Genomic DNA, 20,603 nt, shown 5'->3' with positions numbered 1-20,603 from the left:
TATTATCTGCAAAGGGTCAGTGTAGGTGCAGGTTTGCCACACCTGATTCCACCTGTTTAATCAGGTGAGCTTGGCTTTCAAAAGATGCAAATGTGGCTTCTGCTTGGTTGGAATGAAAACCTGCACCCACACCAGCCCTTTCCGGATAACATTGGATAGCATATAGCTGCTCTACAGCTATATGATAAAAAAAAAAAAAAGTAGGTACGCTTTATCAGTGCCAAACACTTTTTTTTTTTTTTTCAGTCTGTCAGCAGGTATGACTGGACAGCACAGCGTGTGTAATGGCACAGTAGAGCTCTGCAGATAGTAGTCAATTCCACTTAGTACCAGTTATCAGAGTGCCTGCGAAACTGCTCTGTATATGGACACCTCCAAGCCAAAAATACACACAAAAGTTGAGATACAATTCACAGAACAATTTAGCAATACGAAATTAGCCATGTAGACTTCAGCTAATTTTTCTCCAAGTGTACTGAAGTCCTCGCTGCTGGTTTCAGGCTCTGCACTGATTGTTATTTCATCAACAGAGGGCATCATTGCTGCATTACACAGATTTCATGAATGGTTATACTTTGTTTCAAAAAATGTTACAGAAATAGATAATAATAATAAATAGACAATAAAACAATAATTAAGTCTCTGGAAAATGAATGATATATTATTGTAGAGGCACATATTGTACTTCACCTTGTGGAAGACATCTTTAGAGTTATTCTCTTGGTATATGTACAAAATAATTGACAACCATTACAGTGTAAAAAGAAGGCAATAGAATTTTTATTGTCTTTTAAACAATCAAAGTTTCCATGGCTGTGCATTTATAGGTAAGTCATACAAGGAAAGACATTATATTCATAAAGAATATTATTATAACAATAATCATTTTTAATATTAATTTTCTCCTGGGTATTATATTGTCCATACAAAACTTTTATTAACTATCCTTTTCTTTAGACTCTTTAGACTAGAGCTCAATATTCAAATAATCACTTCTCCAGTACAACACATAATATAAAATAAATTCCAGGAAAGAAATTAATGAAGCTGATTTTACCATAAATATAATACTATAAATCCAAGACTAACAAGAGACACTGATATGAGGATTACTGAAAGGAAGATAATACAATTACGAGTAAACTACTGCCTCACACTGATAAGAAGCACTTCTCAGGAAGATTTGGTTTCCAAGTAAAAAAGTCATTAATAAAATGCTATATGGGGGAAAAAAAGAAAGAAAAAATGTTTCAGTTAGTATTTTAAATAAGCAGAAAACCTTGGTTAAAATGCTTTTGGCACAAAATTTTTTGTTAGTGATTAAAGTAATTAGATCACTTTTTTTTTTTTTTTACTTTCATTGCCATTAAGGACTGTTAAAGCAGTGGTTTGGTTCCATCATTTGTGCGCTTGGTGTTAGTAGTCATCATGCATCTGGTCTTGAACTTGTTGCTGATACTGTCTGGTATTGTTGCCTGGTTGTATTTCATAGCAGGAGCAGCTCCTACTCATCTGTCACAGTATTTATCAGTTTGTTTTGTGTTTTAGAGTCTATACAGGGACATAATGAACAGTGTTTAGTTGTTAAAATGTGTATTAATACACACATTTTGTTCATTTTGTAATTTTGATAAATTCATACAGAATATTCTTCAGCGTGGCTCCTCTTGTGTGGTTTCACTAAGCCAGGCTTAGTCATGTTAAAAATAAAACAGCAAACTTTCAGAAGTCCTTATCCCATCCAGAAAGTTCATCAGGAGGTTCCTCCAGCTCGGGCGGAAACATGTCGAAATGACTGTGATCCAGTGGCCCCTTTAGCTAGGATCAATACAACAGTATTACAATACATAGACTTAACATAAAAATTAGTAAACAACATAAACATAGACAGCTTTGGCAAAATGTAATTTTAAACAAAAAGCATTTAAGCACTGAAGAACAGTATGCGTCACCTCTCTCTTAAGTGGAGATGTCAGCTTCCGTCGTCGCAGTCCCTCCCAGTTGAAGCCCTGAAACCACCTGAGAAACAAGGGGCCATGACATGCACACTGTGTTTTAGTGAACACACCACACAGTTAACAGTAACAGCTAATTTGTGATTTTTAGTAAAGCATGAGTATCACATGATCTTCTTTTGAGATCACTCAAAAGAAGTTTTGGTGAATTGTTCCATAGTTCCAAGCCCATGGAAGTACATGATCTATTCAATAAGGCTCTCAAATAGTATTCAATAGCAACTGCTATATACAGTACACACAACTGACTTCACATATCTAAGTATACATTCCCTGCTAGACTTGCATGGATTATTGACCATTTCTAAAGAATGTATTAACATATACATTTAAAATTTTATTTTATTATACATTTATCTTTTTACTCAATATCACCTTACTTCATGCGACATGCTGAAATAAAAGATGCTACAAGAAATTTACATTTAGAAGCAGTTGTCTATGCCTGTACACACTAAACCATGTCCACCTATGGTTTACCCGCAGGGCTTAAGCTGAGCACCTATATTTCCGGCACTAACACCATGATGGTTGCTAACGCATCAGCAACGTACGTCAGCATCACCGTTCTCTCTGTAGCTCCACCGTTCTGCTGAAGATGGCAACAGCTGTGTGTCTCTTTCTGGCCTCTAATTGTTCCCTCTGTGAATGTGCTCTTGGTCTGCTTTTGACAATTCTGCCAGAGAGGGGCTAATTGGAAAAGGCTTCCATTTGCGATTCATTGTGCTAGGACAATATATATTGATAAAGAGACTGCCTAGGATCTAAGAGAGATGTTAACATGTTTTATGATATTTTGGCCAGATTAAAGTGAGAACAGTGGGATAAATGTTGGCCGGTTTGGTGGCAGAGGGTGGAATACACCAAAGAGTGTGATAATATTTGCTATAATCTCAATTCAATGAGCCAGTTTTTTTCTAGTCAAAACATAACCTACTTGTGTTTCTTGATGTCATTGATGCCATTTTTCTTATTGCCAAGTCGTTCTGCAGGATTGAGCCTAAACATAACAGAGACAGAAAGGAAGATCGCAGTGGTTCAGCGAAAACACATAAATACTTAATATACTGTATGTGGGTTTAGCTCTAGTAAGATTATGTGAGATATTTCTGTCAGATTATATTTAGTTACAAAACTGAGTAGAGTTTGTACTGTCATGTTGAGTTTGGTCATTAATAATTAAATAAAATATATATTATATTTTAATTTGCAACATGCATTATATGTAGCTTATATTATAGAGTATGTACGTGGTGATCTGAACAAATATATATGAAAGGATGTACAGTTAGCACAGTTTTTAATTTTCAGTGCAATCTCTGAAACAGATAGTATTTTCTGTTTACAAAAAAATTATCAAGCCACGTTTATCCGGTAATTATTTAAATTTATCATGCACTGTATCTAATGCTCAGTGTGATTATATCCAGCCTGATGTTTCCGTCGGTCATCCATGATTATGGACTATGGAGACAATTTCTTTATTTTTTTCTCTCACTAACTGCCCTGATTGGCTACTGATGCACTAATCAACAGCCAGAGAAAAATGGCACATCCTTCTCACACAGAGAACAGGGCCAATTATTCTCTCTTGAAAGCACAGCCACAGACTATGGCATTATTTGGATTTCAGCTCATAGTCTATAATCTCCCTGTATAACTCAGCAGCCTTTCTCATTGAAATGATTTGTGATTCAAACATTTGTCTACTGGAGATAATGACATATGACAAGTAGATATATAAGGATTTACCTGCAGAGCCTCCTGACCAAGTCCTCTGGGCGCTTGCTTATCCTCTTGGGAAAGTCCACCTTCTCTATTCCATGCAGAACCATTGTGTAAATCTTAATAGGATCAGATCCTACGAAAGGAGGGCTGGAGGGACAGGTGGAGAAGTCACATGTCATTAAGTCGTGTGTAAACAAGACTCCTGCAGGCTTAAGCACAATTTGCTGATTTGCTAATTGGGATAGGTGTAAAAAAGTATTTTGCTCAGTTTCAACTTTCATGCTTATAAATGAAGGCATATGGGCTAATTTGGGTGGAACAGTACAAAAGGGGGTGTGACATGTGAAATCCCTCACCACTGTGTTTAGACTAATTGTGGGCTAAAATTGTGCTTGAATTATGAATCACAAATGCAATTTTAAAATGGTATTTGCCTGTCTTCAAGCAAATCCAGGGGCCATTTCAGCATACATTTGCTATTTTTACTCAATAAATACTACTGACTGATATTTTTTTCTATACCATAACTAAGAGCATTTTTTTTCTGAATAAGAGCAAACAACTAACTGGTGGTTTCAAAATTTGAATCAGACAGTTTCATGAACATTACAGAATTAACAGCATCAATAAAATGGCTAACAAATTGAACTGAATACCAGACTCACCAAATGTATTGCCATCATAAAAATTAATGAGAAATTAGAAATAAACGCTCATGCCTGAAAACCCCCAAAAGTGCATTTGTTAAGTTAGCCAGTTGGGTAATTTTAGTACACTTTATTAAAGCTTATTCTGTCATTCTGCCTACACTTGTCATTGACCTTGCAATTATTAGCTCTTTATCTTCTTAGCAGAAGCTAACATAATGTAAATAAAAGTTGGTATATTCTATGCATTGAAGAAACAAAAGATAAGAGCCTATTAATATGTGTATATCACCACATACATATACAACCTGCAAATATAAGTAAGTATTATGCAGTATTGCTACATTTCACATTCTCACTACACAGTGTTCACTTTTATGTGGATACAGGCATAATGAGGCATTGTCACGTGAAGCTTTGATAATCAGCTACACTGTTACAGCTCCTTCAATTATACAGCCCTATTTGCTCATGTTCATGGTAAATCTCTTTTAGGCATCATGGCTGTGAAGCATGTTCTGAAAGGCACTGAATGACCATGAAACCTTAATTTGCTCATCAATTACAGCCCATTAACAGAAAACATAAAATATGAATCCACAGTGCATGACTAGAAATCTAGATTATGAATGTGAGAATGAGTAAGAATGACATTATTTTGCCCTGCAATGCTTACCTGCCAGTGAGGAGTTCAAAAATGAGGATCCCTAAGGACCAGCAGTCGGCTCCAAAGTCATGGCCTTTATTCATGATGACCTCAGGGGCCACATACTCTGGAGTTCCACAGAATGTCCAGGTTTTCTTTCCCAAACCAATTCTCTTCGCAAAGCCAAAATCAGTCTGGAAACATACAAGCAGATAAAGAGAAACACTGAACATGCTATATGACAATACCCTTTATAAGATATTAGCAGTGGTAAGTTTGTAATATTTTGCACCTGAAGGCAATAATTGAACAAAATGAATATTCTAGATAAAGTAAGAATGTATGGTAATATGACCATTTTGATATATCCCTCTGTATCCAGAAGTAGATTCTCTGGCTTCAGGTCTCGGTAAACAACACCCATTCCATGCAGGTATTCAAAGGCCTCCAGTACACAACCAATACAGAATCGTGCAGTGGCCTCCTCAAAGAAACCCCTAAATCACATTAAAGATGGAAAAATCCTAATTAATGAACCCAAATTTCATTACTGTTGCAGAAAAGCAATGTTTATCTGAATCATTACCGTCAGTAATGAAGTTACTATATTTCTGATAAAGAATATTAGACATAATGAGTTTAGTGGAGTGTAAAAATAACCTACACTCACATGTCCCTGAGAATGCTCCATAACTCTCCACCAAGACAGACCTCGAGCAGCATGTACACATATTTATTATCCCGAAATGTCTGAAACAATCTGAAAAACAAAACATTTTCCAGTCAACAGATATACAGTGCCCTCCACTAATATTGGCACCCTTGGTAAATATGAGCAAAGAAGGTTGTGAAAAATTGTCTTTATTGTTCACCTTTTTGATATTTTGTTCAGAAATTTCACAAAAATACTCTGCTCTCATGGATATCAAACAATTGCAAACAAAACACATGTTTAACAAAAAAAATATCTTTGTTAAATATAGGTGTGCAATGATTATTGGCACCCCTATGAATTCATATGAGAAAAATATATTTGAAGTATATTCCCATTTATATTTGACATTTTTTAAGTACACCTGGGTGACCAGGAACAGGAAATTGTTCAACCATGACTTTCCGTTTCACAGGGGTATAAATATGAAGTAACACATAGGCCAAATTCCCTTAGTCATTCATAACAATGGGTAAGACCAAGTAATATAGCTATGGTGTGCAGCAAAAAGTTGTTGGCTTCACAAAATGGGAAGTGGCTATAAGAATATAGCAAAAGCAGTGAAAATGCTCATTTCCACCATCAGCACAATAATTAAGAAGTTCCAGTCAACTGGAAATGTTATGAATCAACCTGGAATTGGACGTGTGTCTATACTGTCTCAACGCACTGTGAAGAGGACGGTTCAAGTGGCCAAAACATCTCCAAGTATCACAGCTGGAGAATTGCAGAAGTTAGTTGTGTCTTGGGGTCAGAACGTCTCCAAAACTACAATCCGAAGTCACCTACATCACCATAAGTTGTTTGGAAGGGTTTAAAAAAAAAAGCCTCTACTTGCATCCAAAAGCAAACTGAAGCATCTTCAGTTTGCCAGACACCACTGGAACTTCAAATGGTATCGGGTTCTAATTGTCAGATGAAACCAAAATAGAGCTTTTTGGCACAGAGAGGTAGCCAATGTTTTAATGTTCAAGTAACTCATGTTTCAATGTTTTGATCTGTTTTTCTGCCAGATGACCTGGACATTTGGAGCATTTGACCTGGAGATTACTTCGCCTTCCTATGGAAGCAGCAGGTAATCCGCTGTGGCATCAAGCCATTGAAGGCCACGGTAGAATGATTAGTGACCAGAACCAGCAGCTAGCCAACCTGACTGCGCAGGTGACTTGGTTAGTTCAAACCACGCCAGTCGCTGCACCGACGCCTGCGCAGTTTCCTCCAATACTGGCGCCGGAGAAATAATGCTGGGGATCCGGCACGCTGTCGGGGTTTTCTCCTCCAGTGCTCCCTGTTTTTCTTGAGCTACCCAGGGATGCCGGAGAGTTGGAGAATTACCCACTTCATGGAGCTGTTGACCGGGAGAGCTTTACTCTGGGCCACGGCTGAATGGGAGCAGTGAAGCAGCACCATCACCTCCCTGGAACAGCTGAAGGATCGCTTTCGGATGGTCTTTGATCACTCTCCGGATAACAAGGAGACAGGGGAGGAACTGCTAACCCTAAAGCAAGGTGCATGCTGCGTTGTGGATTATGCCTTAGAGTCTTGCGCTGTCGTGGCCAGGAGTGGATGGAACAAGCCAGCTCTTAAGACTATGTTTCGCCAGGGATTGAACCCGGATATTATGACAGAGCTGGCCTGTCGCGACGACCAACTCACCCTCGATTCACTCATTAACCTGGCTATCTGCCTAGATCGCCTGCTACAGAGCCGCCGCCTAGTACACAGCGAGGCTGCTGTTGCCGTGCAAAGTCTCCCCACTGAACCCATGTAGCTGGGGCGTGCACGGCTCAACACGGAGGAGAGAGAGAGAGAGACGGCGTTGCGAGTTTCGTTGCTTCTACTGCGGTGAGGAGAGGCACCTCATCAGACAATGTCCTGTCAAGCAGCGTCGCGACCTAGGAGATAACGGAATGGCTAAACCACATCAGCCAGGGGTGAGTTCGGGTCCTTCAACCCAGATTGCATTTCAACCTGCATTTGTCTTACCTGTTGTAGTAGAATACTCAGGGTTGTCTTGTACCTTAGAAGCGCTGATTGAATCAGGAGTGGCGGGGAATTTCATTGACCGTACAGCAGTACAACATCCCCATTCGCCCACTCATTCAACCCTGTAAGATCCAGGCCATCGATGGAGCCCCTATTGGGAAAGGGTTCATCTCTCATTATACAGTACCACTCATCCTCCATACCGGCGCGCTCCATTAGGAGAGCATAGCTTTACGTCACAGTGTCCGCCAGACATCCAGTGATTCTAGGCCTCCCCTGGCTGGAACAACATAACCCAGGTATTTCATGGACTAACAAAGAGATAACGCACTGGTCCACCCACTGCATAACACGTTGCCTATAGACACCAGTGATCGCCCTAGCGGCCACCTCCATCGAAAGCCCGGATAAAACCGCTACAGTCCACATTCCACCCGAATACCAGGACCTCAGTGAGGCATTTAGCAAGGAAGGGGCTAGTGGATTACCACCTCATCGGCCCTACGACTGTGCCATAGATCTGCTTCCAGGAACTACGCCACCCCGAGGAAGGGTGTATCCATTGTCACAGACTGAGCAGAGAGCTATGAAGGAATACATTCAGGAGGCACTGCAGCAGGGTTACCATGGACCAAGGTAAAGTGCAAGTAGTGGTAGAATGGCCCACTCCAGTAACCGTGAAGAAGCTACAGAGATTCCTGGGTTTTGAAAACTTCTACAGGCGGTTCATCAGAGACTTCAGCTCCATCACACACCCGCTGATGTCTCTGCTGAGAGGAAAGCCCAAACGCCTGCCCTGGAATCCAGCTGCCCAAGCAGCACTAGAGCAACTCAAAAAGGCCTTCACAACCGCCCCTGTCATCAAACACCCAGACCCGTCCAAGCCGTTCGTGGTGGAGGTCAACGCATCCGAGACTGGCGTAGGAGCTGTCCTCTCACAACCGGCCACTACCGGCCAGCAAGCTCAAGCCCCTACCCATACTGGAACGCCCCTGGTCCCATATCACCATTGATTTTGTCACAGACCTACCAGAATCCCAGGGTAACACGACCATTCTGGTGATGGTGGACCGATTTTCGAAATCTGTAAGGCTCATTCCACTACACGCCCTTCCCACCACCTTCACGACAGCCGAGGTACTCTTTCAGCACGTGTTCAGGTACTTCGGCATCCCGGAGGAAGTAGTCAGTGATCGGGGACCTCAATTCACGTCCAGGGTATGGTCCAGTTTCATGGGGAAGATGGGGATCACAGTCAACCTCATATCTGGCTACCATCCACAAGCCAATGGCCAAGTGGAACGAGTGAACCAGGAGATAGGTCGGTTCCTTAGAACATTCTGTGCCTCAAGCCCCGAGGACTGGAGCAGATTCCTCCCCTGGGCCGAATACGCACAGAATTCACTGCGTCACTCAGCCACAGGATTCATACCATTCCAATCTATGCTAGGATACTAGCCTCCACTGTTCCCCTGGAATGCAAACCCCACAGAATCACCAGCAGTTGACCAGTGGTCCCAGCGGAATGAACAGGTTTGGGCCAGCACACACCAGCACCTGGTTCAGACGGCACACACCTTCAAGCGCAAGGCTGACCGTCAGCACAGTGAGCACCCACAGTACCAGCCCGGCGATAGGGTCTGGTTGTCCACCAAGGACTTAAGACAGCCACATGGCTGCAAGAAACTTACCCCAAGGTACACAGGGCCATTTAAGGTCGTCAAACAGATCAATGAGGTCACTTACCATCGGGAACTACCTCGACACAGCCGCATAGCTCCCTCCTTCCACGTGTCATGACTCAAGCCCTTCATAACAGGACCTCTAGCCATGGATGTGCCCTTCGAAACCCTTCCTGTCCCACTGGAGATCGATGGGCAACCCACATACCTCATCAAGAGTATCCGAAACTCGCGGCGCAGGAGGGGTAAGCTGGAGTATTTAATCGAGTGGGAGGACTACGGGCCAGAAGAACAGTGCTGGGTGCCGGCACAAGACATCCTGGACCCGCAGCTATGTAAAGACTTCCACGCATCACACCCTGAACTTCCAGGACCACGACACCAGGGGAGACCCAGAAAGGACTCTGCTCCTGGAGTGAGCCCTTCGGGGGGGACTCTGTCATATCTCAGCCCAGCCACGACTCAGTTTCCCAGGACGCACCGCTAACTACAAACATAGCCGCTGAGGACTACACTTCCCACACACGCATGCGCTCGCCTTCCCCGGAGTTCTAATCACACACACCCTCATCCCATTACAAACACACTCACACCACAGCATAAGAGAGACTTTGGAAGCGAAGAGACTTTGCGAAGTAATGTTCAGTTGAATTGTTTCTCTGCCATTCTCTAAGCCTTTTTCTCGTGTGTTTACAAAGTTACTTTTGACCAGTGTTTCCGTCCCCGATCTCAATTTCTGCCTAGCCTCGTTTTGTTTGTTTGCCTGATCGCCTGACCTTCGCCTGTTTATCGACCACAAACTTTGTCTTTCCCCTTTGGATTATTCTGCCTGGATTCTGTAACCCGCGACAGCTTCCGTCTCCACCCACGGTACGTGACAACATTTTGTTAGGACACATGACATCATGGACTCTATCAAATATCAACAGATATTAAATGAAAACCTGACTGCCTGTGCCAGAAAGCTTAAAATGGTCTGTGGTTGGATCTTCCATCAGGACAATGATCCAAAACATACATCAAAATCAACAAAAAAATGGTCTACTGACAACAAAATCAAGGCCCTGCCATGGCTATCCAAGTCCCCTGACTTGAAACCCATAGAAAACCTGTGAGGTGAACTAAAGAGGAGAGTCCACCAGCATGGACTTTGACATTTGAAGGATCTGGAGAAATTCTATATGGAGGAATGGTCTCAGATCCCTTGCCATGTATTCTCCATCCTCATCAGGCATTATAGAAGAAGACTCCGAGCTGTTCTCTTGGCAAAGGGAGGTAACACAAAGTATTGACTAAAAGGGTGCCAATAATTGTTACACACCTATATTTAATGAAGATATATTTTTGGGATAAATCTGTGTTTTGTTTGCAACTGTTTAATATCCATGACAGCAGAGTATTTTTGTGATTTTGTTTTTAACAAAAGATCAAAAGGTTAAAAAATAAAGACATTTTTTATATAGCCTTCTTTGCTCATATTTACCAAGGGTGCCAATATTAGTGGAGGGAACTGTATTTGTATCTTCACATTCACAGGCTGAAAGGATCTAAACACATAGTATCATCTAATGTTGTTGCACACAGTAAACTGACCACTTTTGTCTAGAAAGGCCAGAAAGATGGTCGCAAATATCAAGCTAGAGCACACTCTTTTACAAGAGTAAATGACATTCTTCAAGTTGTTCCTTAGTAACTTCCCAAAGCCTCTGCCACCCATATTTGCCCCCCTAACACTTGAATGTACACTGGGGCCACTTTATCCTGAGATAACAATACATAGCGTGTTGTATGAGGCCAGTGATATTTTGTAACCTTCTAGAGGTGTTCCCTATGCAAATCAATGTCATCGCCTAACTGTGAGGAATCAACATTCAGAGTATTTATTCTGTTATGCAACACTATTACTGACTTAATTAATCTAGTCCTGACAGTTATTCAAGCTACAGATAACATAGAATCTATTATTACAGCCATTTAAGAAACAGTTGGGTGTTTGTTTGTTTTTTTTTTGCTTAAGATGATTATAATAAAATGTAACTGATGTAAATGTAAACAACTGATCGGTTTTCACAAGCTTTAATTCTGTATGGTTATAAAACTGACCTGACTATAAAGTTGCAGTTGGTCATTTGCAAAATGTTCTTCTCAGAGTAGATATGGTCCTGCTGTTTAGTGTCAACAATGTGCTTCTTCTTAATGCACTTCAAAGCAAAAGCAGTATCTTCATCTTTGAGCTTGACCTGTGCAATCAAAACATAAATTTAACTTTAACCCTTTACTGCATGAATTACATTTACATTTAAAAAAATGCTTTTATGGATTTTTATTACTTGAATTAGTTCAGTGTGCAATGGTGGAAAGAATCATATAGTAAAAAATAACACAAAATGTATGAGGTTCCAATTCCAATTACTATATTTGCCACATGGTAACAATTACATTTTACCATTTAACAGAATACTCAAAATATATATACTTGTTTAAATGACAAAAAATACATGTTAACTTAGCTCAGATAGTGTTAAAAATTTTGCCTAAATTTTGAAAAATTAACCAAATTTTGAAAGCCCTCTGACTATGACCTTCATCCTGCCATGTGAACGCATAAAAGGAAGTGCAAACAGCACTTCATGGTCATGTGATGGCATTTTGTTATATCAATGCTAAAAGACCCCTTTTCAGTTACGTTGGAAAATAGTAGTTTTGTATTATTGCCTATCAAAAAATTGGAGAAAAATGAATTGTTGCCATATGGTAACACCATGCAGTAAAGGATTGAGGGAGTTTTTACTCTTTCAAAGATAGCATGCACGTTGAAAATCTGACTGGTGAATCAGTGTGGTTTAGGGACATAATCAAGTTTTGGTGTTTTTCTCTTTGATGTTAAGTGGTAGTCATGCTCTCACCAGCTCTACTCTGCCAAAGCCTCCCATGCCTAGTGTGGCCACAATTTGCAGCTCGTGTAAGAAAGAGCTATTGGACAGTCGTGTGGCTTTCTCCCGCAGATTGCGCAGCTCAGCTGCCTCTGTGCCTCGCTCACGCAGAGAAGATTGGCTTCTGCAGTGCCACAACACACACACACACACACAAGTAATAATAGCCACACACAAGCTAAGAGTATAGGTTCATGCTAAGCATGAGTGACATAAAATAATTAAAGCTGATTAGCAACAATAATTTGACACCTGATGGTCAACTCTTCAAGCAAAATGTGTTACTGGCATCCAAAGTTTTTCAAGATCAGTCAATCCAATCAAATGCTGCTGGCATGCTAGCACCATTCACCCCCCCGGACCCCCCCCTTGGAATAGTTTTCCAAAGAACAGTAGGAATGTGGCAGTCGTGTTTTCAAATCCAGATTTAAAATGTTTGTGTTTAAATTGGCCTATTCATAGGTTTTGGATCATTTTACCTTGATACATACTGTATATTTTTCATTATTTGTAGTAATTCTCTTAGATTTATAGTTCTTTTGAATAATACAACTGTTTCATTATAGTGCTTTAGACTAAATATGACTATATAGTATATATGTTGTGTCTCTGAGTGCATCAGAGTAATCAAACTATATTGCTATATAATAAACCAAACATCACATGCAATTCTTTTTCTTCTTCTTCTTCTGCTTATCGTCTTAATTCTCCATACAACAAGTGTGTATCCGAGCGCATGTAGATATGGTGCTTACGCTGCATTTCTCCTCTCATCACTTATAGACAGCTGCTCCACGTATTCATGCAGATATGCCTGCAGCTCCTCATAAGTGCCCACCATCTGATTAAAGTTACTGTAAAAAGCCATTGGAAAACATTATGAAACTATGTCAAATCAGATATTTATGTAGAGGCCGGAGTGTGTGCCTGTGTGTTAACAAAATCACTTACTCTCTATCCACCACCAAACACTGGGTGTCATTCTCCTTTGCAATGATGTTAGCTGAGCGAACATCCTCACTGAATGATAAAAATGGAGAGAGAATTCTGTACGTATGAAACTCATTTGACAATAATACAACTTTGGAGAGCACTTTAGAGCTCTCTGAGTTGCCATATGAAGCAGTGAGTCTTTGCTCTTAGACAAAGGCACAGTGTGAGAAAATGATTTCTCAGATGACTAGGATTCTGCCACCCACATCCTCTCATAGATCAACACTCAGATAGCCCTCTCAGCATAAAACACTCAACCAAGGAACACAGGAAACAAAATAAAGTATAACCCAAGCAATTCAAATTAAATTAGCATACTCTCAGAGGATGAGGTTGTATTAAGTCTATGTATAATTAAACCAATGATGAATATAAGAGAATAAGGAAATAGCCAAACCTTATGAGAGCTTTTTCTCCGAAGTAATCTCCTACTCCAAGGGTCTTAATCTCCTGTGGTTCAGGAAAACCCTCTGTGCTCTGGGTTACTGAAACCTGTACCAACAATATGTAGAGGTCTATTATATATACATATAATACATGCACATAAATATATAAACATTTTACAGCAGTGAATATTTTTGAGGCATGCTACATACAAAATAGATTTTTTTCCCCTGTTTATACAGAATCTTACCTCTCCTTTAGCTATAATGAAGAAAGTGTTCCCTTCCTCACCCTCACGAATAATGTACTCGCCTTTGTCAAAATAATCCTACAATTGAGATAAACCACTCTGAACATCCCAATCCAAGTACTTAAACGAGATGGTGAAAGACAAAATGATAAAAGAGTCTTGAACACCTACAATTTCTAAACAGTCAACAATTTTGGCAAGTTTCTCCTCTGGCAAGTCCTTTAATAAAGACACACTGAAGAAAAAAGATTTGTTAATGCTTAACAAATATCATTACGTGTAAATCATTCTCTCTAACCATGTGCATATAAGTAAGTACTACATCCACACAGAGACCTAAAGGTGTGTGTGTGTGTGTGTGTATATGTGTGTGTTGGTCTAACAATAATCAACATGCACAGGGGACTATATATTTGTGTCATGTAGTTGCACCTGCGCAGGAAGCTGAAGTACTCTGCGTGTCTGGCCTGAGTGGATTTCATCATGATGCTCTGAAACATCTGCCGGTCCAGAGCCCAGATGTGGGACCGTGTCACAGCTAGTAAAATAGAACAAACACAGAAAATGAACACCACATATTTGCCTTTGGAAAATTACACAAATCAATGTGGACCATACACATACACGTGCAGTGGCCACTGGTTTGGGTCTCTAACTTTGTATACACGTACATACACTACATTATGCTGGATTTTCTGAAATTAAACAATCATGGTTCCTTTGGCATATGATTAGTTGACACTAAATGAACACACTCTTAGTTAAGCTACTAGAAATCTCTCCACTAATTGGTCATGATCCCTTGATACCAGCAGCCAAACAAAACATTTCACACCAAACAGCTTGGCTTGTAAGTGGGAATATTTGGAACCTATTGATTAAGCAGCTGAGAGCAAGTGATTACATAAACATTAACCATAAGTAAACAAATATCAGATATACCCATAGTAAAACTACACTATGGGCATGCACCACAAAAAATGGCATCTTGGCAAGTGAAAATATCTTGAATATAGTCAGATTTATCTATTTCCTGTTATAAGATTACAATCAACCAAAAATAAGATTATAAAAACCTATAGACATTTTTTTACTCATTTCAAACTTGATATATTCATTTGCTAAGATATTTTCTGCAGTAAAATTGTAAAGAGTAATCATCTTTACTTTATTAGCTTTTTTGTTTACATTTGTTCAGTGATATATTCCTTGGTAACTTTTACCTTGGTGAATATGGATTCTGACTCTGACAATATTCTAATATTAATTTACTCAAATAATAAGTCTGCTAGTGGCTTATCTAAAATCCTTTATTCACGTGGCAAAAAGCACAAACCCAGTAAAGAAAAGTCTAGTTTCACAGGTATTATAAGTGCAAACAGAACACCTCTATCATCATATACAGTACTGTGCAAAAATCGTAGGCACATGCAAAGAAATGCTAAAAGAATAATTAAATTAAACATTTCTACATTAAAGGGGGCACAGCGGCTTAGTGGTTAGCACGTTTGCCTCACACCTCCAAGATTGGGGGTTCAATTCCCAATTCCTGGTGTAATGTTTGTGAACAAAGTGAATTATTTACTCTATCATCATTTTTCCCAACAAAATGCCTTTGGAGAAGAAAGTAGATTTACTAAACACACACTCTCCAATTAAGTAAAAAATTACACAAAAGGAGAGACTACAGAACTGACGTTTTGTGTGGTTTTTTTTGTTTGTTTGAATAAAAGGGTCATTGTTAAGTTATCAGTGAGACCTCATGATATAATGTGTTGCTTACCCCTAATTGTTGCATTATCAAGATAGTAATAGATTAGCTTTTAGCCCTCTCATCCTAATATCATGACCAGCCGTCACTGCCTAAACCACACATTCACCTTTAACAGTGGCAGTCCTCTTGCAGTTGTAGAGGATGGCCAACTCTCCAAAAGCTGTTCCAGGCCGCATCTGCCCCAGGAGTTTCCCATTTTGCATCACCTCCAAAAAGCCTTCTGTGTACCCACCCAACACCATGGAGTAAAGAACAGGATTATTATAACCTGTTAAAAATATTTCTGAAATCGCTCACAATAAAAGAAAAAAGCTGCTTGATGACAAAAAGGCCAAAGCTAACCTGCAAGCACATAGAGGTAGTTCCCAGGCTCTCCTTCTTGGATCACCAGCTGATTGGCAGTAAAGATTTTCTCATACATGCAGTCCACCATCTCTCGTGTGTGTTGAGGCTCTAACTTCTTCAGAAAGTCGTTGTTCATGATGGCCTCATTAATCAGTCTCTTGGTACTGCAGAAAAGAGAACATGTACAGTAGAATACATATTGGGATTAAGAGAATTCTGAATACCAGATTAGATATGACAACAATATTTAATTGCAAATTCATAGTGATAAGGTAGTACAATACTTTTAGCAATGAGCATCTTTAGGAGATTTTTTTATCTTTTTTTTGTGCTAAAAATGTTAATCTTGCATAGATTACATCAACTGCTATGAATAATAGACCACAAATTGCTTACCATTCTGTAATGCTGGGTGGTTGGGCAATTAGTAAAAATGTTTAGAATTATTTGTGATTGATTGATTGGTTGATTCTTTATTACTGTGGCCAACCAAAAGACACCATGCTCGCCACTCCTGCTGGTAGTGGTATGGAAAACAGCATATTTGTCTTGGCTATTTGCTGTTGTATGATTTGTCAACAAAATACAATCACAAGAAAATCTCAATCTCATGATATTGCCCTTGGGGTACTTTACATTCAACAAACTTTACTTTCAAGTTTGTTCAATCAAAACCCTGTAACACACATGATCATTTATACTCGTATAGAAAGTTCAATTTTCAGTTTTATGAGAGTCTGTTCTGCTGTACTGTCTGAAAAAAGAAGAATGTGCGCTTCAAATAAGTATCCACTATAAAGTTAAACTTCACAGTATCATACAATGAACGTTCTGCATGTTTACACTGAACTGTTTTTTTCTCTTTCTTCATCGGGGCTTCTCTCATTACCACATCTGAAAGAACAAGGTCTCTCCATTTGCCTAAAATGGAACTTCTGAATGAATTAGAAGCGAGATTCGTACGGCCTGATTAATAAAAACAGTAATGATCCTGCCCATTGCATACAGATGGCCCGCCCATTGTGTTCTTCAGCCTCTCCATTCCCCTTATAGTGTGTTATGGTAATCTATGCTTTTGTGCTTAATCTGAGAGCAAGACACTACAAAGCTTTCTGCTGTTTCCCTCTTCAAGCAAGTCACCATCTTGTATAGTGGCTTGATTAAGAAATTATTAAATATGGCTTGTGTGTGGTATAACAAAGCTTTACAATGAACTCACCATGAGTCTTTACGGATGCGTGTTCTTTCTGTAGATGCATGATTGACCCTGTGGCCACTGTAGAATTTCCCAGACGTAGGCTCAGCAGAAACCCCCTCCTTGGCTTTGAGTCGGCGGTGAACCTCTACAGCCACCCTATGGAAACGTGTTGAGCCCTGATTAATGACGCTGAGCAGCCTGTGACTGTGCCTCGCTGGTGGAGAGCGGCCCAGGCTGTTGTAGCCGATGGCATCCTGAAGCTTGTCAATCTGAGACACTTTGGCCTGGAGCTCCCTCTGTAGAGCCTGCAACTGAAGCTCCTGGGCTCTTAGCTCATGGTCTCGGCGGGTAAGCTCCTCCTCGAGCCAGGCTATCCTCAGCCTCAACTGCTCCGATGACTCCCACACCGGTGACTCTTTAATACCCGAGGCCAAGCATGTCTCCTCTAGCCGAGGGGCTTTGATTGAACCATTCCCCATGGCCACAGAGTCACTTCGCACCATAGAGAGAGCTTCAAATGACAGAGCAGCTCAATGTGTGGCTAGAGACCTCTGTCCAGTCAGATAGATAGATACATTATCTTTCAAAGGATCAGCTTTCACATAGACCTATATAAAAATATATACATATACACCACTTAACCGACTGTCTTGTCAGATGTTGTGTTATTTATCTATGTTCTTTATATTGTTCACACGTGAATTCAATTTGCACAGTCTCTGTCTGTCATCATGTTTTTCCTGATGTTGATCCTGTAGGTCTATATACTGTAGATAGTGTGTACAGCTGTGGGGTTATGGGATTTTGTTTCTAGCTAATGGTCCTAGAGGCACAATATTTTACTTCTCCATTCTGAATGGAGAAGCCTACTGCATATGTGTATACAAATATGAAATACAATACAATGACAATAAAATGAAAACTGATCTAAGAAGAATCATTATTATTGGATACTTTTTCAACAATTAATATTGCACATCAATGCACTCCATTGTTTTATAACAGAACTGATAAGGGACGAGATAGTGTTATACAGCTATTTATTCAAACATGCACAAACTCTAGTGGTTAAAAATACTTAGTGCTGAATCCTATTAAACACATTAAACCCCTAGCACGGAAATGAAATGAATATTATGAAGATTTTATTAGAAAAGAAACAATATATTTTGAAATTGTAACATTGGTAAGAATAAATAAATAAATAAATAAATAAATAAATAAATAAATAAATAAATAAATAAAAGTCGAGACGCTATTCGCTTATATAGATGTTCAAACTCTGCTTCCACAGAAATACAACCCGTTGACATGTATTTGAGAAAGACAAGTTTCTTACCTTGTGCGCTTGTATTGACTAATTTTCTGTTGAAATATTCGCGGGATGTGTGTCACCGTGGCATGAAGCTGGAGATGAACTATGCTGTCGCCACTCTCTGAGCGCCTGGGAACCTGACGGAAGCTGCACAGTCACAGAGAGCGGCGCTGCAGCGCGACATCTAGCGGCCAAAATGCGCCATGCGAGTTTTCATTAATGCTGCTGCTGTTGTTCCAACTGTAAGCGCAAGAGGCCAGAAATTGGGACAGTCACCCACTGTCTCTCAGGTGACATGTTGCTACAGTATATGTTGTGCACTGTGCCCTCTTTTCCGAAGAAGCGCGGTAATTTTGCTGGAGGTCGGGATTAGTGTTTAAATTTTTTTTTTTTTAATTTGCATGTATTTTACTCTGAATCTCATGTACTCTCTGGGCATCCAGTTGATTCTTTTCCTCCCCTGTTATCGATATTGAACATTGAGCCTGTGTCCTTTCAGGAGCTCTATTTGCTTTGTATCTCTGCTTCAACCCTGGTGAAAAAAAACAACAACAAAAAAAACAATATAAACAATCATAGAGATTCTAATGGTTTCCACTACAAATACCATTACAAACCATCAGCTAACCATTAAAACCATTACCATTACATCTGGTGGGTAGTATTATATCCACCAGATATAGCATGCCACCAATAGATGGCAACAAATTACCAGTAGAGACCCACAAAGACCATTACAGCCAATAAGATTAAAACCAATATAATTCCCATTATAACCATTACAAATTCGATGAGGGTTTCCATTGGGTTTTTTTTTTTTTCCTTCACTCTGGCATATTTGATTCAACTTGAATGGGCTGATTTGTCACATATACATTACATCACAGTGAAATTGTTTTCCGCATATCTCAGCTTGTTAGGAAGCGGTTCAGCCATGATACCACACCCCTAGAGCAGATATGGTTAAGGGTCTTGCTCAAGGGCCCAACAATGGCAGCTCAGCAGTTCTGGGGCTTGAACCCCTGGCCTTCTAGTCAGTAAACCAGAGCCTTAACTGCTGAGCCAGTGCAACACTGATTGGAGTTTATATTGGGGTGGAAACCAGTTCTGGCCACTGTGTTCTGTGTTAGTGCTGGTTACAAGCTTAGTGAATCTCAGAACCAGATAACAAGAGCACTCTTTTTAGGGTTCAGCTCTTGGGTCTCTAATCTTAAAGTGCAACATTTAGGGCTTGTTTCTGTATGTTTATGAACAGCTGGAAATGACCTAGTTTTGGGTGTTCCTTGTTATTTCCATCGACTGTGTGGACCCAAGAATTGGTACATACTATATATGAATGCATCATAAAAGTTTCTCTGCAACTGCAAGCCATATGCTAGCACTTAATCAAGCTTCACAAGAGCCACTAAACTTGCTGGGTGATCCTGATTGGTTTTGTTTTGTTAATGATGAAGAGTTCTGTTCAAGGCAGCCTGTGAACTCCAATAATCATAGTTTTATGATGATGCTGATTAGGTATGTCCATAGCAGCATATCGCTCCACATGTAATTTTAATGGACATTGATGATGGTGATGATAATAAATTTTGTCCCAACAGCTTGATCCTACACATGCTGGATAGTGACTATGATAATGCTTGCCTCTATAAAATCTTTGCACTTAGATGCATATAAGTGTAGATAAAATAATTTATCCATTCATGTTCATTAAATGCTTTGCCATGTTCAGGGTCACTGTGGATCTGGAGCTTATCTTGGAAACACTAGTCATGAGGTGGGAATGCACACTGAATAGGACACCAAGCTGTGTAGGATGTCAGTTCACATTCATCATCCATGGGCTCTCAACCAATCATGTTGCTGGGTTTAACAATTACAAACAAATAGCTGTTGCATTCATATATAGTGGATCCTTCAGTAGTGATTGAAACAACTTTAGAAGTTTCCACTATTCTCCAGCCTAGCTATGATGACCCTGAAGTTCTCTCTGTCTTC

The 20,603-nt window shown here is 39.9% G+C and overlaps 1 protein-coding gene across 2 annotated transcripts; it reads right to left on the bottom strand.

Annotated features, from left to right (window-relative positions):
- Positions 1-1,711: 1,711 nt before the first annotated feature.
- On the bottom strand, positions 1,712-18,679 carry LOC128605587 (cGMP-dependent protein kinase 2). Of its 2 annotated transcripts, XM_053621195.1 has the most exons (19): positions 18,633-18,679; positions 17,315-17,844; positions 16,093-16,259; positions 15,857-15,970; positions 14,409-14,514; positions 14,148-14,211; positions 13,977-14,054; positions 13,740-13,834; positions 13,301-13,369; positions 13,105-13,203; positions 12,323-12,473; positions 11,520-11,656; positions 5,707-5,796; positions 5,392-5,533; positions 5,067-5,230; positions 3,768-3,890; positions 2,953-3,015; positions 1,953-2,019; positions 1,712-1,818 (listed from the first exon to the last, which is right to left on the bottom strand). In XM_053621195.1, the coding sequence occupies exons 2-19, from the start codon at positions 17,794-17,796 to the stop codon at positions 1,723-1,725; spliced, it is 2,307 nt and encodes a 768-aa protein (XP_053477170.1). In that variant the 5' UTR covers positions 17,797-17,844; positions 18,633-18,679; the 3' UTR covers positions 1,712-1,722. The 2 variants fall into 2 exon arrangements, with proteins under 2 accessions (XP_053477170.1, XP_053477169.1); XM_053621194.1 differs by lacking the exon at positions 18,633-18,679 and having other exon boundaries at positions 17,315-17,882.
- Between the last annotated feature and the right edge of the window lie 1,924 nt (positions 18,680-20,603).

This window comes from Ictalurus furcatus, chromosome 3 (assembly GCF_023375685.1).
Source record: "Ictalurus furcatus strain D&B chromosome 3, Billie_1.0, whole genome shotgun sequence".
Taxonomy (NCBI): Eukaryota; Metazoa; Chordata; class Actinopteri; order Siluriformes; family Ictaluridae; genus Ictalurus; species Ictalurus furcatus.
The sequence above is the reverse complement of the archived record's forward strand: the minus strand, read 5'-3'. Positions and strand labels throughout refer to the sequence as shown.